General features: G+C 42.2%; 1 protein-coding gene across 3 annotated transcripts; it reads right to left on the bottom strand.

Moving 5' to 3' along the window:
- Positions 1 to 658: 658 nt before the first annotated feature.
- LOC309696822 (uncharacterized protein) lies at positions 659 to 26141 on the bottom strand. Of its 3 annotated transcripts, none has more exons than XM_082518258.1 (7): positions 25055 to 26141; positions 15312 to 15538; positions 14315 to 14372; positions 14112 to 14145; positions 11917 to 12464; positions 6700 to 6837; positions 659 to 3079 (listed from the first exon to the last, which is right to left on the bottom strand). In XM_082518258.1, exons 2-7 carry the CDS (start codon positions 15443 to 15445, stop codon positions 2540 to 2542), a joined length of 1452 nt encoding a protein of 483 aa, XP_082374384.1. In that variant the 5' UTR covers positions 15446 to 15538; positions 25055 to 26141; the 3' UTR covers positions 659 to 2539. The 3 variants fall into 3 exon arrangements, with proteins under 3 accessions (XP_082374384.1, XP_082374382.1, XP_082374383.1); XM_082518256.1 differs by having other exon boundaries at positions 11917 to 12380; positions 14067 to 14145; positions 25055 to 26139; XM_082518257.1 differs by having other exon boundaries at positions 11917 to 12263; positions 14067 to 14145; positions 25055 to 26138.

Genomic DNA, 26141 nt, shown 5'->3' with positions numbered 1-26141 from the left:
TTTCCTTTTTTCCTTCCTGTGATAGCTCTTCGCCGAGTGGGTGACACTGTGATCACGGATGTCATACGACGCACGCTGTATTCTCCAAGACAGCAGAAGACTCGCTCAGCCATGTGACTACTGCCTCAAGGTTAACCTGTTACCATGGAGACAAGCCCACCAATGAAAATTCAGCAGACGGTTGCGCTGTTGACTGCAAGCTTTTTGTTTTAAGGGGTGACCTATTTTTTTTTCCCTCCCCCTCCCTCCCCAACACTTCACAGCCACTCAGACGCAGACCCCGCTACTCTGGCACATGTGCACGTGCGCACAGACATGCACACTGATGGGAATGCTACTCACACACATGCACATACATGCTCCTCAATGAGGTCTGCAAGGTTGTGCACAGAAGAAGCAAAGGACAAAATGCACAGCTTTAGATTTAAATCAGTGGGAAAACATTATGTGTTTATAAATCATTTCCCTAAAGGGCCATTACAATTATTGGGATGCATTTCTAGAGATATTTCTTCTTTCCTTCCTAGGCCTAAATACTTGAATCTACAGGCAGCTTTTAAGATCACAAGATGGCAACTGTTAGAGAAATCCATCATCATCAGCAGTGCTTGGCAAATTCTGCTTTCTGTCCGTTTTAATAACCGAGACTATGAGATAAAGCATTTTTTTTTTAAAGTGCCACTTTATTACAAAAGTATAAACTTGACTGACATTTCATGAATAGTAATCTTGATATAAAACATTACAATCTTTTGCACTTAGCACTTAATTACACGCTTTTGAGTACAAGACCCTGTAGTCTGAATAGCAAACACACAACATTAGCTGCCACATTTAACTTAGCAGGGCTTTCCAAGACCACACCGTAGCTCCACGGCTTCGAAAAAACAACAAACAGAATACACTGAAATTTACATTGCAGCTGTTTTTGCAGTTTGTGTCACAAGATAAAGTCATTCCAAAAACACAACTGAACATAATAGAAAAAGATAGATTTCTTGACACTGATGATATATTTATTATTCTTTCTCTTTTGTCATGTACATACACATTGCATCAACATACAGTATAATCACATTGTTTGCTGGGGATATTTGGTCAAATGAATTTGTCATTACTGTCCAGGCTTTGTATGCAATTTCTGTGCGGTGTCCTCGGGGTGATGCTGCTTAGCCAACCATTTGCTTCACATTTCTGCAATATTTTTAACACTGATAACGGAGAGAGAGAGAGAGAGAGAGAGAGTTCGTCGATGGGGTGATGATGAGACATGACGTTTTGCTAATACACATCAGTTCTAGTGGAGCTTTCCATACTGCACTATGATGAAACCAAAGCAGACTCGTATGACCACGAGGAGGGTACTATGTAGATGAACAGTCCACAGATATGAGTGAGGACTGAACAGACGGGAGGATTGTGTGTATGTGTTTCTGTGTGCGTATGTGTGGGGTGGGGTTGAGTGGACTGTCTCCACCTTTAGGACTCGAGCAGTTCTCCTCAGTCTTGTTACATCTGTACTGTGTCTCTTTCAGGTACAGGAGAGAAAAATAATCCTCCCCTCTGCTGCACAGAGTCCCACTGAGCCAAAGACATCCTTAATCTATCTGGCTTTGAGCTCTACAGAGAAATAAAGCAACACACTAACAAAAAATAAACAACCAACGACAATAGAAAAAAAAAAACATTCATATAGAGGTACCACATGACAGTGCTTAATTTTTTTTCATGTTTTTTTTTTTTTAGCATGCAACTTGTAGCAGGCAAAGTGCAGAAACAGGATCAACAAAGTAAAACACTTCATTTACAGACGGCAGTGGAGACAGTGTTCAGTCCATGTATAATGAAACAACATGACGGAGGGGAAGAATCTGGTCGGCTTTTTAAAATGTGAAAACGGTCGAAATTAGTCAAAGCTTTTAGGAGGAATGCAAAATATGTGCAAATTTTTTATTTAATTTATAATACTCTCATAATTGTTTCTCTTGGTCCCTGAGCTTTCAAGTATTTTGATTAGTAATTCGTTCATTTATATCCTTTAAATTCCGTCCTGAATCACGTCTTGACCAACTACAGGGAAGGTCTGTTCACAACAGACTGAGTGCTACCAAAATATTTCACACAATGCTTTGCCTTTTTCCCCCAAATAGGAGTCCTACTATATGCGACTTTTTTTACCCGTTAGAATTGAGGAAGAATTTAGGCTTTTTACTTTATTGTGCTTTGCACATATGTATCAGTAAAATAGAAGTGCTACTGTTACCTACAGATTGCTCTGCAATGGTTTTGTGCTCATTTATTTTTCACTACCTTTGGATTCCTTATAAGGATAATAAATTGGACTTTTTATTCAGCCCAGGTCATAACAGAGCAACTTTACTACCTCAAGGCCTCTGGAGCCCGTGAAAGGCTTGACGTTATGACTTGAATGTAAACAGTATGTGTGGGTGAGCATGACAGGGGCTCAGCCGTCACTCCTTGTGGCATTAGCTCAGCTCCTTGTGTTGGAAGGATAGGGGGTCACAGTGCAGCCGCTGCCTCAGAGCCCTGTTACGTACATCTCCATGCCATCGTTGAAGGTGAAGATGGTGGTGGTGCTGGAGGTGGCAGAGCCCTGCTTCAGGTCGCCGATGCTCTCGTACAGGTTCTCCCCCGGCAGCAGAAGGGCTTTGGCAGGCAGGTGCTGTAACTTGGGTGTCTGCTGCGTTGGTGGCGGTGGAGGGGGCTGCTGCTGCTGCAAGGGCTGCTGGGCTTTCTTCCTCCTTGGCCGCAGGGTGGCACACATGTTAGGGGGTCTCTCTCGCTTCCAGGCGCCTCCGCCTTCCATGTTCTCATAGGCCAGATCACACTCCTCTGTCCCAATGGACTCGTAGCAGTGGTCGTCAAGGGGCCCGCCAACTGCTTTGCCCTCTTGAGGTGCCCACGTCTGGGGTTTGACCACTACACTAAACCCCCCATCCCGGTCTCGGTCCCGGTCACCTCGACCCAAGGTCCGGAAGCCGGGGTTGGCTGGGGGAGACCCCGGCACAGCTCTCTTCTTCTTTCCTGGTTTACACACCTTAGAGTACATCTCGGCCACCTGCAATCAAACAAGTTCAGAGATTATCTTCTGTAAAAAGGACTTTAAATAACCCACTCAACCTGCCATTTTATTCACACTATAGCTAAAAGTTGTGTTAGGCAAGCTGCGTAAACCTCCAGAGCTGAAGAATAAAGCCAGCAAGAAGCACCCAAAACCTTATAATCTCTGCAAGACTTCACCTTTACCAATTTGAGTCCCTGCATTTGTACTTCTCACACATATTGTTGACCTTTGGAAGCTTTTAATCTGCAGTCATCTGATAAATGGTCTGTATTTGTATAGCGCTTTACTAGTCCCTAAGGACCCCAAAGCGTTTTACAACCAGTCATCCACCCATTCACGCACACACCACCAGTAGGCAACAGGTGAAGTGTCTCGCCCAAGGACACAACGACCGAGACTGTCCAAGCCAGGGCTCGAACCAGCAACCTTCCGATTACAAGGCGAACTCCCAACTCTTGAGCCATGATCGCCCCACAATAAGTAATGTGCTTTTCTGAGTGGTAGAGCCTGTCAAACACATTAGTTTTTTAGTTTTGATAACTGAAATTCTTTGTTAGCACTTCTACATTGTCTTGATAGGGCCAAGGCCTAATAACTTGTCATTAGTGATCACGAGTGACTACAGCACTCTTTGCCAGCAGGATTTGTTTGAGAGCACTTGTTGGATTAATATTTGGAACAGTGAGGAAGTCCAAGGAATTCAGTGAAGCTCCAAGAAGGAGAACTGTAGATTTTCACAACTTGAGAAGGTCTCTTGGAGCCACTTATAAAAAACTGCGAAATCCAACATCATCATTTCAAAATATTGTGATAAATACACATTATTAAGATGTGTAACCACTTTTTCAAGACCTTCAAGAGCCAAGCTGTCACTCTCAGATGAGAGGAAATTGGTAAGGATATTCAGGAACCATCAAGGCTCAAGCCTGCCATGAAGTGGAAATTTCTGGAACACCAGCATCACTGTCCACAGTGAAATGAGTTTTACATCATCATGGACTAAGAGGGTGCTGACCAAGTAAAAAGCCACTGCAACAAATCTGACACCTTAAGGCTCCACTGAAATTTGAAGTTGCCCTCATGGCCAAACCAAATGCCTTCTGGAGAAATATTTTACAGTCAGACAAAGATGGAGCTGTTTGGCCACAGTGACAAGATGTATGTTTGGAGCAGTTCAGGTGAGGCTTTCAAACCTAAGAACACTGTACCAGCTGTCAAGCATGGTGGTGATAGCATCATGCTCTTGGGTTATTTTACTGCCGGTCCAGTATCACCTCAAATTAACAGCTACATGGTGGAAACTTGGACAGAATTGGGTGTTTCAACAGGACAATGTTTAGTAATGGATAAAGGAAAAACAGCCCATATGCTAGAGCCACTACAGGTAGGGAATTAGTACGTCTAAAGCTCACCAATTTTCTTTTACATCATTTATTAAACCTTACAGAAACCCAAAGAAAAAAGTAAGAGTTTTGGGTTTTAAAAAATCACTGCTCCCAGACAAGAAGTAGTCCTGGTCATACAGCAGCATACACAGTTTTATTTTCCAACAGACTAATCAATTAAGTTTCTTATCTGTACACTGGGGGAGTCAGGATGCACACAGATCCAGGCAAGCTGCTTCCTGTCATTTATGCTCAGTTATGTGTCTCCTGGGTCCTGCAGATATGAGGTAGTCTCTCGTAACCCTTGGTAAGAAAGCCATGGCTCCTTTACCTCTTTACCCCATAAAGACAACCTCCCCTATACCCTTAATGATGAGTTTTGAAACCTCAGTATACAGTGGGGCAAAAAAGTATTTAGTCAGCCACCGATTGTGCAAGTTCCCCCACTTAAAATGATGACAGAGGTCAGTAATTTGCACCAGAGATACACTTCAACTGTGAGAGACAGAATGTGAAAAAACAATCCATGAATCCACATGGTAGGATTTGTAAAGAATTTATTCGTAAATCAGGGTGGAAAATAAGTATTTGGTCAATAACAAACATACAACTCAATACTTTGTAACATAACCTTTGTTGGCAATAACAGAGGTCAAACGTTTACTATAGGTCTTTACCAGGTTTGCACACACAGTAGCTGGTATTTTGGCCCATTCCTCCATGCAGATCTTCTCGAGAACAGTGATGTTTTGGGGCTGTCGCCGAGCAACACGGACTTTCAACTCCCGCCACAGATTTTCTATGGGGTTGAGGTCTGGAGACTGGCTAGGCCACTCCAGGACTTTCAAATGCTTCTTACGGAGCCACTCCTTTGTTGCCCGGGCGGTGTGTTTTGGATCATTGTCATGCTGGAAGACCCAGCCTCGTTTCATCTTCAAAGTTCTCACTGATGGAGGGAGGTTTTGGCTCAAAATCTCACGATACATGGCCCCATTCATTCTGTCCTTAACACGGATCAGTCGTCCTGTCCCCTTGGCAGAAAAACAGCCCCATAGCATGATGTTTCCACCCCCATGCTTCACAGTAGGTATGGTGTTCTTGGGATGCAACTCAGTATTCTTCGTCCTCCAAACACGACGAGTTGAGTTTATACCAAAAAGTTCTACTTTGGTTTCATCTGACCACATGACATTCTCCCAATCCTCTGCTGTATCATCCATGTGCTCTCTGGCAAACTTCAGACGGGCCTGGACATGCACTGGCTTCAGCAGCGGAACACGTCTGGCACTGCGGGATTTGATTCCCTGCCGTTGTAGTGTGTTACTGATGGTGACCTTTGTTACTTTGGTCCCAGCTCTCTGCAGGTCATTCACCAGGTCCCCCCGTGTGGTTCTGGGATCTTTGCTCACCGTTCTCATGATCATTTTGACCCCACGGGATGAGATCTTGCGTGGAGCCCCAGATGGAGGGAGATTATCAGTGGTCTTGTATGTCTTCCATTTTCTGATGATTGCTCCCACAGTTGATTTTTTCACACCAAGCTGCTTGCCTATTGTAGATTCACTCTTCCCAGTCTGGTGCAGGTCTACAATACTTTTCCTGGTGTCCTTCGAAAGCTCTTTGGTCTTGGCCATGGCGGAGTTTGGAGTCTGACTGTTTGAGGCTGTGGACAGGTGTCTTTTATACAGATGATGAGTTCAAACAGGTGCCATTCATACAGGTAACAAGTGGGGGACAGAAAAGCTTCTTACAGAAGACGTTACAGGTCTGTGAGAGCCAGAGATTTTCCTTGTTTGAGGTGACCAAATACTTATTTTCCACCCTGATTTACCAATAAATTCTTTACAAATCCTACCATGTGGATTCATGGATTTTTTTTTTCACATTCTGTCTCTCACAGTTGAAGTGTACCTCTGGTGCAAATTACTGACCTCTGTCATCATTTTAAGTGGGGGAACTTGCACAATCGGTGCATGACTAAATACTTTTTTGCCCCACTGTAGGTCATTAAATGCGAGGTTTGACAACTCTTTTTTTCCAAGGCCAGACCTAGTAACCCATATAGGAGGAGATCATCCTCCCTAACTTCTAAGGAAAACCCAGTTTTTAAATGATTAAATCAATTAAATAATGTGCGTGAAACATCTTGTTAAGCATTCATTTAAGAGGGAATGGGGAGCTCTAAATGGGATGATCCATAGACGGAAAAAATAGAAACCCCCAGCTTACCGCAGCAGCAGACGGCTGTATATTCTCCACTGTGTGAGCACTCAGCGGGCCCAGGGCTTTATTTTGGAGCATGAGCATGTCATCATCCTCTGGAGGCTTCCAGATGTACTGCTCTCCGTTGCCCATAAACATCACTTCCTGTCAACAGAACAATAAATCACATTTGGGGCAGAGCTGGTCACATGGTCATGCGTGAATCTGCACTGAAAGAAATGAGCATTCATGAATTTAAAAAGCGGATTTTACTAAACAGACGCAACAGGGCGGATGCATGGCAAATTAACCCCTCTTAAGAATCCTGCGGCACATAAAAACATACTGGATGGATTTCATACAGGGGTGAATAGATTTTCCCTGGAAGGTGGAGCCTGCTTATATTCTGGATGACTCAATTTCAACACCTTGCGTCATCCACGGGAAAATCAGCAGTGAACAGGCCTGTGAGCAAACTGCTTACACATGTAAGCCTGTGAACTGTGCGTGCTGTTGAACTCAGGTCACAGCAGATAGAGCGACCCCCCTGACCTCACGCGGGGCAGCAAATGGTTTCCCACTGTTACCTGGAGGGGTGCACAAAGCCTTACAGCCACAGTAATAGCAGACAGTCTGCCTACACTCCTGCTGCTGCGAACATATGGAGGAGGTGACACTGCTGAGAGCAGAAATACCCCACTATCACCAAAAACTCTTCGACAAATAAACACCGCTCAGCGCCTAGACTTCAAAGAAATTCTAACATATCACAGCACCATGCATGATGTAGCCAAGTGCTCTGGAAACTGCAACACTGGCACAATTACAACCGAGCAGATCCTCTGCAGTATCAACAGGAACTGTGAAAGAAATACTCTGCAGATCCTGATCACAGCACCACAAACTGCATATTAATGCGTCGTACTGCTGCTGACAGAGAATAACAGAATGAAATAATGATCACAGTGACATTTCTGACATTTCTGTCCAAACAGAAACTGATGGCCCCATGTTCTATGGAAACTTGTTATCCGTTTACTTGGCTTCTGTCATGTCTATATGTACAATAGCAGTTGCTCATACATGGCTTCACACTGCTCTAAGCGATCAGTTTCAGACAGTTGATTTTTTTTCTCATGGCTCTGTTCAGTGTCAGAGATTAGATATCACTAATGTGGACATCTCAGGCACACAGCTTTGGCTGTGAGCACAGAAACCCCACCCACATCTTGGCCTAACCTTCTGGTTTAGAGCAATAGCCAATCAGAAGAAAGGGGGTTAAAGGAGGAGGGACTAAAACTGCTTGTTTTAGAAAGTGGATGACCTGAGATACTGCACCAAGCTCCAGTGTAAGGAGTGGAAAAAAATCCAAGGCTGATCTGCACAAGACACTAAAAACTCAGCAGATAATTTTTTCTCTCCCTCTAGACATCCTCCTTAACTTCCTTCAGTTCATAAAACCGACCACTTAAGGTGATGCTGTGTTTCTGTGGCTTATTGCACAGAAATATGTAGCTGTCAGGCATCAACATTACTTTGGGTTTTATTTATTTAGGAATCACTTTGCATTTATTGCTTAAATGATAAATATTACATGTTTTCCTAAGTATCGTGATGATTTGTAGAGAGGCATATCTTTGTCCTCTCATTTCTTGTGTGCATCTCAGCAAAGTGCTGCTAAGTTTTGCCACCCAGCTGCAAAATGTGACAATGCTATCATATGAGAAAAGGTAATTAACTGCATGTTTTGGCAAGCTAAGTATAATTTCACTAGCCACGCTAAGGCCTGATTATTGCCAGACCTGTTGAATCGAGAAATTACTCAAACAGATCCTTTTGGATAAAATGATTAAAAATATTTAGAAAAACAACACCGTGCCACAGTCTAAAGAAAATCAAGAACTACTGAGACACAAAGTCATGGACATCCATCAGTCTGGAGAGCATTATAAAGCCATTTCTAAGGCTTTGAGACCGCAGTGAACCACAGTGAGAGCCATTATCTACAAATGGAGAAAACTTGGAACAGTGATGAAACCTTCCCAGAAGTGGCTGGACTACCAAAATTACACCAAGAGCGCATCAATGATTCATCCAGGTCGGAAAAGAACCCAGAACAACATCTAAAGAGCGGCAGGCCCCGCTTGCTTCAGTTAAGGTCAGGGTTCATGTTTCAACAATTAGAAAGAGACTGGGCTAAAATGGCATCATGAGCGAGTTCGAAGGAGAAAAATAAACACAGATGAGTGAAAAGAACACAAATGCTCGTCCCACATTTGCCAAAAACACCTTGATGACCCATAAGACTATTGGGGACATATTCTGTGGATTGATGAGACAAAAGCTGAACTTTTTGGAAAGTCTGTGTTCCTTTACCGCTCGTGTATTACCACTGGTTATCAGTTCATGCCCAGAAGTTCAAGCACACTTGGGCTATGCAGCAGGATAATGATCCAAACCACATCATTGAGTCCACCTCTGAATGCCCCTAAAAAAACTTGCAGTTCTCGTTGCCGTGTGGCACAAGCTATTTGGTTTAGGAGGCAATTACTTTTTCACACAGGGTCAGATAGGTTTGGATGACTTTATTCCCTTAAAGAATGAAATCATCGTTTAAAAACTGCTTCTTTTATTTACTTGGATTATCTTTGACTAATATTAGAATTTGTCTAATATATATTTATATAATATAAAACATGAAAAAATAAGAAATCAGAAGGGCGCAAATTTTACTACACTGTACCTGAGAAGTTATTTTTAAGAATTATCTTGATTAAATTGAATTTTTAAAGTATCTCTCCCTCTTTTCATTAAAATGATCACTTGAGTGTTGTATAAAAACCACGTCTAAAAGTCATGTGGAGTCAGCATCAAGTATAAATCACACCTGTGACAAGTTTTAAAAGAATAGTTTAACATCTGGGGAAACAACCCGTGCTTATTTTCATGCTAAGAGTTAGATGATAAGATTTCTGCTGCTTTCATGTCTCTAACGGAAATCTGAAGCTTAGCTCTGTCCACAAGTAACAATATCCTATTATCAGGGCTCACTAATTAATTTGTTTGATCTAATTTGATAAATTCCCACTTAAAACTGATAAAACTGAACAGCAGGAGAAAAAGAATGGTTTTATTTCTATTTCTTTCCTTCTGTTGTAAATTGCTCTTTTTCAAATCAGTTCTCTAGTTCCAGGTGCAAACACCAGCTGTTCAGGTGTTAGTATTTTTATAATGTGCCTGAGAAAGTTTTATTTTTCTAAACTTGAATGTGTAATAACCTCAGAAAGTACTCAAAAGCTGTTTGCGCATCTTATTAGGGGTTGGGAAGCTCATCTTGTAACCGGAAGGTTGCCGGTTCAATCCCCAGCTCTGTCTGTCTTGGTCGTTGTGTCCTTGGGCAAGACACTTCACCTACCACCCAACTGGTGTTGGCCAGAGGGGCCGATGGCGCGATATGGCAGCCTCGCTTCTGTCAGTCTGCCCCAGGGCAGCTGAGGCTACAACTGTAGCTCGCCTCCACCAGTGTGTGAATGTGAGAGTGAATGAATAGTGGAATTGTAGAGCGCTTTGAGGGTCTCGAAAAGCGCTGTATAAATGCAATCCATTATTATTGTGTTGTAGATTCCATTTGAAAGGGAAAAATTATAAAGTGAAAATAGATCTTTGGATTTTTGTTGCAAACTTATTGAGATCAAAAATTGAAAGCTTATTTATAAAAGTGTTCTGACCCTCAGTTCAATGCTTTTTAAAGCCCCTCTGGCATCCTTTAGAGCATTGAATCGTCTTAGGTTAGTCTCTGAAGGCTTTGTACACCTGGATTTGGACAGCTGATCCCATTCGTTCTGGCTGATTTTAGTGGCAAAAACTTCCTCCTTCTCAAAATTATTGAATCCACTGTACTCCTGGGGGCACTCGAAGCTTTAGAAATGGTGTTGATCTATACTTCACCACATTTTTATCATGGAAGTCTACAAAGTTACTTAAACTTTATGGCTTGGTTTTTATCCTGACCTGCAGGAAGAAGCAATGTGCTTTTTGAAACTGTTCAGCTGATTTATTTTCTCATAAGTGGAGTTCGGTTTGACTTTAAAAACAACTGAAGGTTTATTAAAGCAAATTATTATTAATCATTATTTATGATCATTTCTCATGTTTAGTTTTTTGAAAAATCAATATAATAAAGGTGTTTTTAAGTTGTGGTGAAGATTGGCGTTAAAGCAAGCCTTTCTTATATATGGGAACATACCTGAGTGGTGAACGACAGGTATATAAAAGCAGTAATTGAGATGAGGATATCTGATATTGTGAGACAAACAATTCTGAAATGTTTAATAATAGTCTTTGTAGAAATTAGAGAATATTTAAGCGAGAGCTCCAACTGGAAAGTTATTTGTGTAGTTTAGATCATTCTAGTCGGTGTTATTTAGCATGTTAGTGGTTTCCCAGTAGATATGGGCAGATTTTACGGAGTTGAACATATTAAACATTTGTGTGACCTTTGTAGCTTGGAAAAACTTGGAGATGAGTGTCATTATTTGAATGCAGTCAAAAATATCTGCCTGTGTATTTTAGGTTGAGACCAAAGGTTTGGAATAGTTGTTTAATACTTAGGATAGTTTACTGCCTAAACTTGCAAAAATTAGTAAAGAAATTGTATCTGTATTTGGATGTGGGTGATTTGTTGACAGTTTTCTTTTTTCTTTTTTGTTAACGATGATTATTGATGATATGTATTATATAACCCTATGTTTTGTTTGTTGTATATTTTCTCTTTTACCTCTGGAGGAAGTTTAATGGGAATGAAATAAAGTCTAAAGTCTAAATAAAGGCAATCTCAGCGTAGAAATGCCAAAAAACTGCAGTTCCTCTTTTGGTCATTTAAAGCCGAATTCAAAAGTGAGTCAATAAGCTTAGAGTTTAATGTTAAAATGCCCATTTTTACACAGCATAGTTACAAAAAAATATGGGTTAGGTCAATCTAGCAAATTTCCTCCTTCATGGAAAGTATACTTGTAATTATTCTCTATGACTTATTTGTTATAGCTACCCATTTCTGCTGCATCAATCTTTTTTTGAGGTTTGTTGCAACTTGGCTTCATACAGTCTACAAATGCATCTTACTAACCAGCTGATTACTCCAACTTCTGATCCAAACACGGTAACTTCAAATCTAAAATGTCAAACTCTTCCTATCAGATCATAAAGATTAGGTTTTCAGCATGCAAAACATTTAACCCTACCAACCTTTGGGAAGGACGGGACATTGAAGGCCTCGACGTTTCTACGGGGCAACTTGGTGCTGTGAGGGTGTGGTGGAGGAGGAGCTGGATGTGAAGGCGGGGCATGTCTTGGAGGCGGTGCCGGTGGTTCTCCCATATCCGTCCCGCTGTCCCTCTTTTGAGGCGCCTTATCTGCTTTCCTCAGCTTCCTGACGCAGGCGTACTCGGCCGTCTCCGGAGGGTGAGGGGGTGTCATGACCTGGGCCTCAGGTTCGGGGAGCCCTCCTTCCACATCGCCGTCTGGGTCTGGGGGCGCCGGGGTGTTGGCAGGGACGGCCGGAGGGGCCGGAGTGTCTGTCTGCCCGGCCCTGCCTACCATGGCGTAGAGGGCATCATCAGTACGTGAAGTGGAGGAGCGCCGGCCCACTTCAGAGTAAGTGTGCTCGCCGTCCTCTCCAGTCCCAGAGGGGATCTGGGGAAGCTGCCTGCCTTGAGAACGAAGGTCAGAGTTAGACCGGCGGCTGGGCAGCAGCAGAAGGTCCGTGCTGGCTAGCCTTTTCTTTTTAGATGCCTCTGCAAGGCACATACAGCCTGCTGTTCTACCATCCGTGCAGCCGATACCCCCCTAGGGAGCAGAACTCACAAACTATGCTCCTCTTTTACCGGAAGGTTCAGCAAACATTTGTGAACATGAATAAATCTCTCACTGGTAAGAGGAAATCTGAAGCTGACAGTAAACTGGGAACTGACATAGATGTTTGAGAATATGCATCCAAATGGGCTTCATTCCACTGCAGTGGAAGCAGGACAAGTATGAAGCAGGACATATGCTTATATTTCTTCAAACTCTCTGAGGCTACTGTCACAGTGCCCACAAACACAGTTCCCCTGTTGACTGTCAGCGATGTAGCTCCAGGATTTATCTTGGCACTGTGATTTGTGTCTTTGAGAGCGAGAGAGAGATGCACGTTCATAAATCAAGACTGAACCGTCTAGTGGAATAAGGCTGAGTTGTAAATGTAATGTGAATTCTGTTTCAGGGTAAATTTCTCCGCAAATATGTCCTCAAATCTTTTCAGAAAAGAAGATTTGTGGATTTAGGGCCAGATCGGATAGTACGGATGTGGAGAAAAAATGTTGCACTTATTTGCAATATTTACATTAATTTTTTTATCACCGCCAAGGAAGTTATGTGATTGGTTTAATTCTTTTTTTTCCTTTCTTTCTTTTCTTTTAATTTTTACTTTGTTGGTTCGTTAGCAGGATTACTCTAAAGGTTACGGATGGATGTGCATGAAATTTTACCAGAGATGATTAACTTTTGAAGTCAATCCAGATCCAGCTCTTCATCCAGGAAGTTTGGGAGGATTCTTTACCAGATAGGGCAAAATTGGACATTTTCACATCATAGCTTCACAAATACATTTCAGATTGAAATAAGAAAAAATCTGGAGATGTCATCGTGATGACCTCAAAACAATATCACAAACAAGTCTCAGGAGGGAGGGAATTTTCAGTCTCAGATGACTGTTTGAGTCAGACTGTGACCTGGAGGCTGAAAATGAGGACAAAATGAGTAAACAGATAAATATATGTATAAAAAAAATCCATTAAAGTCCTTTCAAGTGTTTCGCTTTTGAAGATTTCTTAAAATCTGACTGACTTTTGGAGTTGACCCAGACTTGTGTCCAGCAGTTTTCCAAGGTCTTCTTTACCAATACATGATTACAAAACTGGATATTTGTATAAATGTATAAATAATAACTATAAAGTTAAACAAGCCAAAACAGAACAGATAGTGGTTACATTTTATTTATAGTACTTCTACTTGTTATGCTGTTAATTGGCTGTTACATTTTTCAAATTATTTTCTGTTTTACCATTTCATGCACAAATTTGTTCTCGCTCTAGTGTATCTCCAGCTTTGGTGACTGACACGGATTTAAATTAACAAAACAATTACAAGCTTCTAATGTGTCTAAGGAAAAAATGAAATACCCCATCCCTCTGAAAATTCCCTCCAAACCCCCCTGCATAATATCAAAAGTGCTTTGTCATGCAGCTGGTCGGCTCCTAAAGAGCTGATATCATGGCGATGCAAGGTTTTCGTCTGACACCAGCGGCGTACCATATAAAAAGCCCAGGTCAGGATTAGTACGTAAAAGATGCACTCACTTTTGCCATTGCAGTTCATCTTGTTCATCTCAGTGTCTGATTTACTGATGGACCGCAGCTTCGACTGCCTGAGTATACCCTGACAACACAAACGCACACAAACAGACAAACAGAGGGGCCAGTTAAACACTAATTAAGACTGAAGAGGTGCCCTCTGAATGATAGTGCGCCCTGCTGGATTGAGTTTATTCAGCTACCTCTGCTGCAATACAAACAAAACACTGAGGAGCATGTTGTCTGATACCTACCATGTCCATGAGGCGGTGTTTTCCACCCTCGCCGGGGACATTGTGTGTCTTCCCCTTCCTGTGACAAACACAACCACTCTGTCATACACGATTCAACACTGTGTGTGTGTGTGAGCCTTGTTTGTGTGCGGCTGAGTCATCCTATGACTGTGCATATGTGAGAGAGACATTCAAAGTACATTTGCACATGTGCATACCAGTGGTGGAGGATTACTGAGCACTCGAGCACTGTAGTGCAGGTTTGATGTTCTCTACTAGATTACAAGAGCCCTTCGACCACATTTAACCAGATTTCAGATTAATATGCATTTTTTTAAACAGCAAGTTGTTAAACTTTAAACCGGGCATGTCAACCTTTTTGCTTTTTTCCTCTTCAAATCAGTTTTGCATCAAAAATAAAGATTAGAAGAAATTCAAAGTTTAAAACCTTTTTTTTTTTGTTATTAATCGTGTTATGAACCCTCACTTCTGCCTTTTGACCCTTTGCAGGGGGCCTAATACTTATGCTTGAAACCACAGGATTAAACCACTCAAGTAGGTAAAAGTAGTTCCAGCTTGGATTTTGCCAGTGGAATAGAGCTTCTACTTTATTTTACTGGCACTTCTGCTGAAGCTTATTTAAAAGGTTTGAAATAGGGATTCATTGATTGTGACTCGCAGGGAATCATAATTTGGTCTAAAGATGCTGCCAATACCAATTTGTTTTTAGTCTTTATATTTTGTTTTTGTTGTTTAATTCTTCTTTGATTCTAGCAAAATAAAGTAATCTTTCTAAAGCAATATCTGACTTGTTTTAAAGTCTTTCTGCTCGTATCACACAATCTTTAGCTGCGATAACTGACAAATATGAGTAACTGGCATCCATAAATCTAAACTCATCCACCAATATACCAATATCATTCAAAAAGGCCAAGAGCAACCAATATACAGATCTTAAAAATGAACATCCTGATTCTGAACATGTGTGTACGGTCATTCATGCGTGCATAGCGCTCACCTCTGGCAGCCCACGCAGAGCACCACAATAAGGATCGTAACTACAAAGGCTGAGGCAGCAGCGATAGCACCCAGCAGCAGGACCTTGCCGTAGGGAGGAGCCGTGAAGTTCAGCCCGTCCTGCATGGAGGCCATGTGGGAGCGCTGGCGCTCACTTGCTCTCACACACACTCACACTCACACCCTTACACTCATGCACGCCGGGAAGTGCCACGGTCTCACTGGGATCTGCAGGGAGAAGGCACAGAGCGGTGCTTAATTACAAAGTGATCTAACCTTTACGAAACATTAAGTACGTTAACAAAGCAGCGGAGCCAAAATATTATATTCACGGTGCAGAAGGAGAGCAGCAGTTTGAAGAGAGAGTGAATTCCCATCCAGGATGAAGCACTGAAGTGAACAGACATTACGCCTCAGGCATGTGCTGCTGCTTTACCTTGTTTGGGGGATTACCGAGCTTTGTGTCACACCTACATAGACATCAACAGCATACCTGCTCGGCAGCATAGCATCTATGTCTAAACATTACCGCATCGATCCAACAATACATTTAAACGGGACCTACAATTTTTTTTACGTTTTTTTTCCCTTTTCAGCAGTGAGTACATATAAAACTCAACCAAAGTTGTCCCTAAACCAATTTGAGCAGCCAAGGAACAGAACAACAAGCTCCTGCCTTCAGCTGCTACCTTTCAGTCATTGCCCAAGATCTGTGAGTAGTGATTGTAAGAACAAGATGGTGGATATGAGCGGCAAAAGTGAGCTTCCATCAAAGGGTATCGGGGCTCAGCCAAAAGGGTAAGATGAAGAGTATTTGGCAATGTGGGAGGACTTCTGGCAGAGAGAGTCTCTCCTTTACTGCACCAAAGGAGAAAGTTGAGGTAGTTCGATCATCTGATTGGGATGCCTACTGGGTGCCTCCACTGTCCAACTGGGAGGAAACCCCGGGGAAGACCCAGGTCACGTTGGAGAGATTATGTGTCTTGGCTGGCTTGGGAATGAATAAGTGTTCTCTTCTTGAAGAGCTGGAGCAGGTAGCTGGGGAGAGGGAGGTCTGGGTATCTCAGCTTTAGACTGCTGCTCTGGTCACCCAGACTTGGATACACAGCAGAAAAAGGATGTATAGCCAGATTTTCAAAAAGATTGCAGTACTTGAGTCGGCAAATCTCAGGCTACACACTTCTCTGAACACTCAATTTCAAACACTTGTTTTCTGCTCTTGACTCTGCATGATGGAAAAAAAACAGAGCAGATATCCTTAACATGGCCATCTCAGCCCAAACACTTATGGCTGTTAGCACTAAATGTGCACACACTTGCTGTTTTAATCTTTAAATTGTGAGGGCCAGCCAATTAGAAGGATGTTATAAAAGGAAGGAGAAGGAAGCCTTTTTTTTAAGAAAGTCTATGAACTGACAGACTGCAAGAAGACCCAGAATAAGATAAACTCTTTAGAACCATGAATTATACAAAACTACTCTAGAAAAGTCCAAGAATGCAAACATAAAGTTTGAAACAAACATAATAGGCCCCCCTGTCACTGAATACACTGTTCTAACTAAAAAAAAAAAATCTGAGCAGTTTTGTGAGACACCGTGCTATTTTTCAGGTTGTTTTAAATGGTTAATGTAAATTTCCCTGTTTTGCTTGTTCTGCCATGAACAAACTTCCATATTGAGGAGGTACAATGAGTCACAGTAAAGCCGAACATGCCAGCATGCAGAGTGACCTGAAACACCGAAGGAGACAAGTGTGAAAGCGGAGCGAGCAGACACACACATCTCTCCCTCTTCCTCTCTGCTGCTTGGTGCTTGGCAGACAATTTTCACATTTGGCAGCATAATATGTTTCAAGTAAACAATAAAAAACACGGAGCTATAACAAAAAGACCAAACAAACAAGCCTAATCTCTGTCAAATTATGCCATCTGTCTACTATGACAACATCTTTTCATGTGTGTTAATGCGTGTTTGTCACTTGTCTATCAGCAAAAACGCTGCAGACTGCAGGAAACATACTGAAGTTGCATGTATCTGATTCTTATCTGTTTATTCAGTTTAAAGCTACGGATTTCTTTTTAAGCAACACAATCTATTGGACTGTGTCCTTTTAGACAGACTCTTTGTAAGGTTTGCGTATGGGCATCCTCTTTAAACAACGTAATTTAGTTTTGGATTCCACGCAGACAATTTCCTTCTATTCAAGATTTAATCACCACAGACTGAATTACTTTACCAATTTGTCTGGAGTCTTGTGAGCAACATGTATCCTCTCTGAAGGTTAACTAAAGCCTTGAACACCTTCGGGCTGTTTTTAGGAGGAACTACCACATTACCACTGGGCTTTTCAGAAACAAACACATCAGCCTGAAGCGGCTCCGGTAATTCAGCCCTCGCACTGCATTCTGAGTGTGAGGCCAAATAAGGATTCAGATCAAGTGTGAATTGCTGTTATACTCTTCTTCATTCTTCCTTGTACCTGTGCACATTCACTGTCACCTTGTGATTTGGTTGAATACAGTTTGGGGTTCATTTTTCTTTGGGACAGTCATAGATTTGAACTGTATTTCTGGTGATTCTGTCCACAAATATTTTATGTACCAAGTACCTGGTAACAAATAAATTACTAATTAGTCTCTCATCCAGCTCATCAAGTCTTAGACTACAGTCCTTGTTCCTTGTTAGGATCACTGTGCATGAACCAGAACCAGTTATCCACCTGCCACAGGTTCAGCTTTTAGAGGCCAGTCCAGCTTACGACAGATCTCAGAACAGAAGGAGGACTACCATCATCATCTTCAGTCCAGGATAGTGGAGGCAGGCAGCTAATTAATAATAACAGTTCTCATGACGTCGAGTTACTGTTTAGTCACTTCCTGTTTTGTTTTGAAATCTATGTTTGTTATGAACATCAGTTACTCCTTTCTTTACCCGCCTTTTCATGCCACAACTCCTACATTACTCCTCCAAGTTGACTGATTGCCCGATTTGTTATCACCATTCAGGATTTCATGCCATTTCTTACTGTCCCCTGTTTTGGCGACTTATGAATGTTTTTGTTTGTTTTATTTGTAATTTATGCTTTTTTTGAGCATTTGCCTATCTTGATAGATTTGTTTCCGCTCTCTAACTAAACACCTGTATATAACCAGTTAAAAGTTCTGAATTTTGGTCTCCTGTGTCTCCCTGTGGGAAGGTTGCTCTTGCCTCCCAGCAAGAAAGTGCTGTGTTTGAATTCACCATCTGGCTAAGGCCTTTCTGTGCGGAGTTTGTATGTTCTCCCTGTGTCTTCTTGGGTACTCCAGATTACTCCCACAGCCAAAAGATTTGCATCTAGTGGGGCTAGGTTAATTGGTGAGACTAAATTGCCCAAAGGTGTGAATGTGAGTGTGAATGGTTGCATGTCTCTCTGACTGGCAACCTGTCCACGGTGTGCCTCTTGCCTCATGGCACCTGGGCTAGGCTCCAGCTCCCTGTGATCCTGAATTGGATAAATGAAAGAACACGGATGGATAGATCCCTATAAACAAACAGTTATTCCAATTCATTCTGACTGGGGATGAAGATTTTGTTTAAAACCCTAAATGAGAACCTGAAATGGTTTGTCAAATCTTTTGTTAAATGTTGGTAGATTTCACTTGATGATGAAAACTTTGACCTTCTGATGGCCCTACAGGAGAATCACCAGACAAAATTTGCCTTACGGGAATTATAATTACCACTACCAAATTTTATGGCAATACATCCATTGAGTGCAGCTATATACTGTAATAAGTGGAAACTAAAAACTTTAAACATAAACCAGGTTTCAGCCAATATTGATCTGTTTTACTCAATAATGAATAAAAAATTGAGGGAATCACCAGTAAAATGTATACTTTGGGAATATTATGAAAATCTTACCAAATTTGATGGCTGTCTCTATCAGATATTTATTTTCAATTAAAAAAAACTCTGCTGTGGCCTCTTCACAATAAAAGTCTTTGTTGTTCTCCAGTGGAGTTGTACTGTGAAGGAAATGTTGACTGAGTATTAGCCACATGAAAAAAAGCTGCGTGAAGTGTTGAGTTTAAAACAAAAAACAGTCAAATGTTTCTAAAGTTGCCTGAGAAACTTTGCACAACTCAGAGAATGGTGGGATTCTTCTCGCTTTTATATCAATGGTCGCTGCAGTAAACCCACAATATTTGATTACAATGACTATTATTGATTCCCGTGGCTCATGCTAACATTTATCCCAAGTTAACAAGAAAACAAGTCTAATCTCTCACATTTCATGTTATCTGATGTACCTTCATCTCTCCCACAGCCCTTAACAAAGCATGAGCATGTGTCTCCATGTTGGGGGAATGTACATTTGAAGCTATGAAGAACATTTAAATAAAAGTGACCCAAGTTTTAAAGGCAGACATAATGTCAGAAAGGGGCTTTTAACATTTATTTTAGTTCCTGCTTTCTTAGTCTTTCCTCCAATCGGTTGCTCAGAACATATTGTTTAACTCAGTTAATCACATAAAGTACAAACATATGGCATTTTTGAATGTCTCTATGGTATTGTAGGAGTTTTGCAGACTTTTGCTAGTTTGCATTTGTTCCAGTAGAAATCCAGAGATGAACTCAACTGTTCCCACCATCAAATCTAATTTGCACAAAACTTCCTACACGGTCGTGTTGATCGGTTTTTATGCGCTCTGGTTAATTTTTCTATTGCAAGTTCAGTGTGATCTAACCAGAGCGCTACACTAACGAGCTTTGTTTTCTTCAGTGATTGTTATTAGTAAGATCCATGTCACATTTTCCCACAGTGGGTAAAATGCAATTTTTAAATTCTCTGAGTGTGTCTCAGGAATCTGGTTTCAAAGCACATCTGACAAAACTATTCTGGCTGTGACCTGCTTTTAATGCCTCTTAATCATGTACCGGTGCTACGCCTTAGCTGAACAACTTCCAGAGTAAGTAGTCTGAAACATCATGTTGGATTTAAAGAACCATAGTCACCTAGGAGGCAATGACCAGTTAATTCATAGAGTAATTATATGTGTGCAGATTTGACAACAGAGCAGAGGAGTGGATATGGAGCGGGAGAAGATAATTAGAGAAAAGAAAGGGAAAAGATGTAGGTGTGGAGGAATAGAAAGGAGAGAGAGGAGGGAGGAAGACATGTGTGGGAGTCTTGTGGCAGGTGTTTTTGAAAACACTGAAAGCAGATGATGAAAAGAGGCTGTCACATTTCCTAACAAGGTTTCCCAGCCTTCCTTCCTTCCCTCTTGCTCCTCTGTGTCAGTGAGTGTGTCCACACCTCTCTGGCCATTCTTCTTTCTCTCTATCCCCTTGCCTTCGCCTGCGATGTTGAGCCAGAGTGACGCCTCAGCACTGCAGTGTAATCTCTGGCCCTAGAGCTGCTTCGTATGAGCCAACCAATTGAACGTAGTGCTCAGAGCAAGAAATGGCCATCCACTGGCTGCCTTTATGCTACACAAAGCCCACCCTCCCTCCTGTCTGTGATGCTTAGTGTGCTCATTACAAACCACGGGCTCTATCCTTCAATACCTGCAGGTGTGGATTTGCCAGGTGTTGCCCTGACTGTTTATCACAAATGAGATGAGACCGTATGTGACCAGGAAACTGGAACATCATTGATCAGTATTGGTTTTGACAAATGTGGTTCTTTGATGATTCAAAATATCACATGGGAGCGCGATTTTGACTTTTGGGAGTAACAAAACGCTATTGATGTGGTTAAAAGCTCCCAAGGCTAGAGCGTAAGGTTTTGGATCCAGTTTTGTCTTCATATTTTGTATATCTTCATCTCTGCACGCATCAGGGGAGAAAAGGCTGCAAGCGCCGCAGCAGTCAGTCGATAAAGACAAAAAACAGTTAAAAATATCTGACACCGTTTCGTTGATGTCAATAAATAGCCTGTTTTGTTCAAAATATTTTTAAAACATGAATTGATCACATGGTCATAACGCATTGACTGTGGGAATGCAGCGATTATTCAGTTAACTGACTCACAGAAAACTGATTTGATGACTGACTAAGAGTTGAATTTTCACAGAGAGGATTTGTTATGTTTGGTCTAAGGAAAGAGTAAAAGTGACAGTGCGATATTACTACAATGCAATATCATACATTCACCACAATAATGATGGCATCACAATACAGCAATTCTACAACACATGCAAGCTATTCATCTGTGATGCATTACAATTACTGTGTAAATAAAGAAGAATATATTGTATTTTTTGCTTAAAAAAAAGCTAAACTCCACATATTACTTAAAGCTGACTCATTATGCTCATTTTCATTTCCATATTTTTATTCTTGGAGTCTAATTGGCAAACTTTGCATGGTTCCCCTTTCAAAACAAACCCTGTTTCTCTTCCTCTGGGGCTCAACTCATCATGTATCTGAAACAAGCTGTTTTAGCTCCCTCTTTCAGGTAACTGTCTTCTGATTGGCTGCCCCTCATATGCAGAAAGTTTAAACAGCATGTGGATGGAGCTTCTGTTCTCACAGCCAGATCTGTGCCTGTGATTACCCTATCAGGAATATCTGCTCTCAGTGACATCATCCAGAGTCAAGAGTAGAAAAAAACTGTTTGAAACAGTGTGTAGAACCGTTTGAACTTTCATCTCACAGGGATTAGAAATGCACTGACCTCATTATGTAACAGTATATCTAAAACAGTTTCTTCTTTTCACCACAAGCTGACTTCAGCTTCACCTTCATTCATTTGATAAGCACCACTATGAGGAGTCATGAAGCGGTGACTCTGGTGAGTCAAACTGATGGCATGTTTTAATAAAAATAGTGAAATATTTTGCTGTGTTTTTATTGCATTCCTGTAATTTCCACCTTATGATAAACTGGTTGGCAAAAATTTAGAGTGTTTATCAGATGACGCAAAAATATTTGAGAAAACAGGAGATTTTGCACTGATCTCCGATGTTTTACGGACCACAGCGTGAATCAGAAAAGCGGTCGATAGCTGCAGGTCACCTGTTGACTTGGACCTGATTGGAATGGCTGCAGAAGAAGAGGGATGGTTTACAGGACTGATGTGGACTCATACTCTGTAACCATAAAATTTCACCCTTTTTTTTAACATGTACATGATTTCAAAAAATAACATGCTCATTTTCTCTATGTGTGGCATAAAACAAGCCCATGGGGATAAAATACAGAATTATGGTGTAAAACCCACAGAAATGCATCTTCAGGAATACATTTAACGCTAGAAGCAAGTCATACTAGTAGGCCTTTAATTTTCTAGGAACATGTGTCATCCAGGGAAGGACGGATGTTGTTTTGCTGTGCTGTATTTTAATGTGAAGTGTACTTATTATTTTTTATATTGCATGTATTGGTTATATTTTGTGCAGTGTTTTATTTAGTTTGCATGTTTTAGTTATCGTCAAATTGTCCTGGAGAGACTCCGCCCTTTTCCCCGTTTTGACTAATTGGACACACCTGAAGAGGAAAGGAAAGGTAATTTACAGAGTGCTCAATGACACATAAAGGGTTGGAGCCGGTGTTCAACGGAGGATGCAACACGAAGAATGCGAGACAGACAGAGGAAAGACACAGACGATCAGAGAGTAGAGATGATCAGATGAAGCAGATGACCAGCGACTGGAGAGGAAAAGAGATTACCAGTGACTAGGGACGCGTAGCGGCAGTCAAGTGGCAATAACGACAAGAGCCAGCTTGTGCACTGCGGGAGAACAGAAGCAGTGAGACAGCGGTACCGATTCCAGTTTAAGGAAGCGGCGGGCGGAGTTGAGAGCTCTGCCCACCCGGGTAAGTCTTTGACTTATCCTTTTTATAAAGTAAACTGCCAAAGGAATAGTGACTGCCGCTCCCTCCCTTTCTTCAGTGCACCAGGACGTGGAATGCGGGGAGGAAGGCGAGGACTCCGCTGGGTTTCCCTCTTTTAATACTACGCTGGACCTTAGTTTTCTGTGACTTTTAGGCCGTGGTGGATTCCACTGGACTTTTAATGTTGTGTTATTGATTTTTATTGTGTCTTCCCTTGGCCAAGGTTGTTTTAATTCATTTTATATTTTTAACTATTTAAACATAATAAATTATATTTTTAATCTTACAGTTTAAATTGTGTGCTTTTCCCTCGGCGGCTCCACTGCTCTGCCCGCTTTGAGGAAGGTTTCCTTTTAAAAAAACACAAACCATCTTGGAAACATAATCAGCCTTTCCGCTCCGGTGTCACACATGCACATGCACTGCATTCACATGTTTGTTCATTATTAATAATCCTGGAGCTCCTTTCAAACAAGCCCAGCCAGCCAACAGTGGCCTCTCCACCAATCTGCTCAGGTTTTGATAAACCACCTGGGAGTTCATGTGGAGCAAAAAAAAAAAAAAAACCTCACCCTCTGTGTGACACAAATAACAGCAGTGTGTGTGAGAGAGAGAGAGAGGGAGGGAGGGGAGTCTGCTATTGTGTGAGAATGTGAATTAGGTCAAATGTTTGCTTGCAACAACGACTAACCATGCCCCTGTGAGGAAGAACGCTGAAGCCCGTGTGGAAGAGGCTCCGTCTTTATCCGTGGCTACCCCTGCCTCTGACACCATGTGACACTTTCCTATCTAAATCAAATCAGAATAAATATAATTTCTTGAGATCATATGATTGCCATCCTATCCGAAGTGAGATGCTGGAGAAATGGTGTGTTCACACTCAATGATAGCCCTCCACGAAGGGCTTGCGTGCGTGCGTGTCTCAGGGGAGGTTGTATGTATGTGGCTCATGATGGCACCCACTCAGCAGGCATCAATCACACACTGGGTGACGGTTCGGCTGCTGGCTGCCCGGCTCGCCGCGCCTCCGGCTCTGGCAAACTGCAGTGATGCTGGTGACAACAGGTTACAGACCACGACTCAAATGAAGCCGCCTGAGACCGAAAACCATGCAGGGTGTGAACGGGGATTATTTAGGGTGGGAGGAGAGGTGGAGGAGGGGGTTAAAAAAAAAAAAAAGAAAGGAAAAGATGCCCGTGCAGGTAGATGCTATAGGCGGTTATAGAAAATGAAAAATGTCAGGCTGATGCAGTGTGCTTTTATCGTAGTTTCATTAAGCCTGTAGCTCATTTTCCCCTCCCTTTTCTTCTCCTCTAATCATCAAAGCGTTTCCGATTAATTCCAGATCAAAGTGAGGATGGTAAAGGATGTTGTGTCCCTGAGGTCAGGTGGTAACTTACACGACAAAGCCTGTCCCCACCACCACAACCACCCCAACCCCCTGCTCCCCAATTTATGAGTGCTAGAAGGGAGGGAGACGGGGGGGGGGCTGCAAATGTTAAGGGCAGGTCTAACGTTAATGATCTTTTACGCTTTACAGTCAGAGAAAAACGCGTGATCGGAGGTTTCCTGTGCCCCTCTCTCGTCAAATCACTACTAAGTTCTCTGATGAATCCCTTAATTTCGGGGTTTAAATCACGCAAGACAGCGCAGTAACGCTGAGGTGGGTGCACACGTGTCTCTGTGTTAAATGTATGACCAGGGGAAATGAAGAAACGGCAGGTCGGGCACAAAGAAAAACAAGAAAAGCTGCACAGGCTACAGACCCTGGATGAATTAAGGATGTTGAGTACGTGTGCAGCTTATCGAGCTGAATGTATAGTCACATATCAATGACCCCCTCCGTTCACTCTCTCCCTCCTCCCTCCAGCCTGTCACACAGCCACGGGCACAGAGCATTGCGCTATAGCATCCCTGTACTCACTCAGCTCAGAGATTTTGGGAGGCGCAGCGTCAACCCCGGTCGCTTCCTTCAGTGTCTGCTTCCCCTCGGACCGGCCGCTCCCCGCGAGCATAATCAATCAAAGGCGATAACTTGGCTTTCCTGGGCTTCACAAAACAGGAATGCACCATATTGCATGTGGCATCCTTCGAGCGCCCGCTGACCCCCTCGTGCGCCCTGTCCGTGCTCCTCTGCTCCCCAGCCAGAAGGGAGGCTGGGAAGTGTTAACCTGCCTTTCTGCTGCCGCGGCTGTATCTCCACTATTATCTCCAAGGGCCAGGTTTTTCCTCCACAGTTCCTCAAGCCCCCTCCATCTCTGCTCGCATCCCCTCGACTCAGCTACTGTGCTTCCATGTGACACAGGCAGAGCTGGAGACCCCCCAATTATGATTTTTGTCTTTTTGATTCTAGCGTCATCCCTCGGCAGGACTTGGAAGTGCAGGTGGAGGTCTAATATATGGAGTGACCCTGGTTTAGGAGAGTTTAGGAGGGTTTCTCAGTCCCCGCTGTAAAATCAAATCAACGGTTCTGTTAATTCTGATGCAGAAAAAATACAATTTGATCTGTATCAAAAAATTTGGAAAATTCAGTCAGAATTATAGGCAGTGTACTGCTGAAAATGAACAAAAATAGTTTAAGGAGTAGTATTTTTGTCCTAGAAATAACTTTTCTGGGGTTGTTTAAATGGCTGATGTGTGAGGCAAGGTTTATGGCAGCCTACAGTAAAACCTTTAGTGTCAGAAAAACTGCCATGACCAATTTAAAAAAAATTTGAACCTGGACGTGAGATCACACATAAGCTTCACAGCACGATCATGACCCCTATAAGAGCCTCTAGTGTGAGATACATTTACCCTATCCACTTAGGTGAAAGCTGGAGTCAGGGCAGATGAGATGAGATATATCACATTTCCCTAAAGTTATTTTATGTCCAATGTGATGTAATAAAGGGATATAAAAGTAGGCCAGTGATGATTTTTCACTGGTGTAGTTTGGCGTAACCTTGCCATACGCAGACCTTTGAAGCCTTTACCTCTACCACTACCACCACCTGCTGGTGTTTTCAGAG

Source organism: Aulonocara stuartgranti (assembly GCF_965226115.1).
Source record: "Aulonocara stuartgranti genome assembly, chromosome: 20".
NCBI classification, from domain to species: domain Eukaryota; kingdom Metazoa; phylum Chordata; class Actinopteri; order Cichliformes; family Cichlidae; genus Aulonocara; species Aulonocara stuartgranti.
This window is presented reverse-complemented; position numbering and strand designations above follow the sequence as displayed.

Excerpts from the sequence above, each read along its gene's own strand:
- LOC309696822 (XM_082518258.1), bottom strand. The coding sequence starts at position 15,445 with ATGGCCTCCATGCAGGACGGGCTGAACTTCACGGCTCCTCCCTACGGC. Across the intron at positions 14,373-15,311 it reads CTCTGCGTGGGCTGCCAGAG|GAAGGGGAAGACACACAATG; the intron begins GTGAGCGCTATG and ends TGTTTGTCACAG. Across the intron at positions 3,080-6,699 it reads TACAGCCGTCTGCTGCTGCG|GTGGCCGAGATGTACTCTAA; the intron begins GTAAGCTGGGGG and ends GTTTGATTGCAG.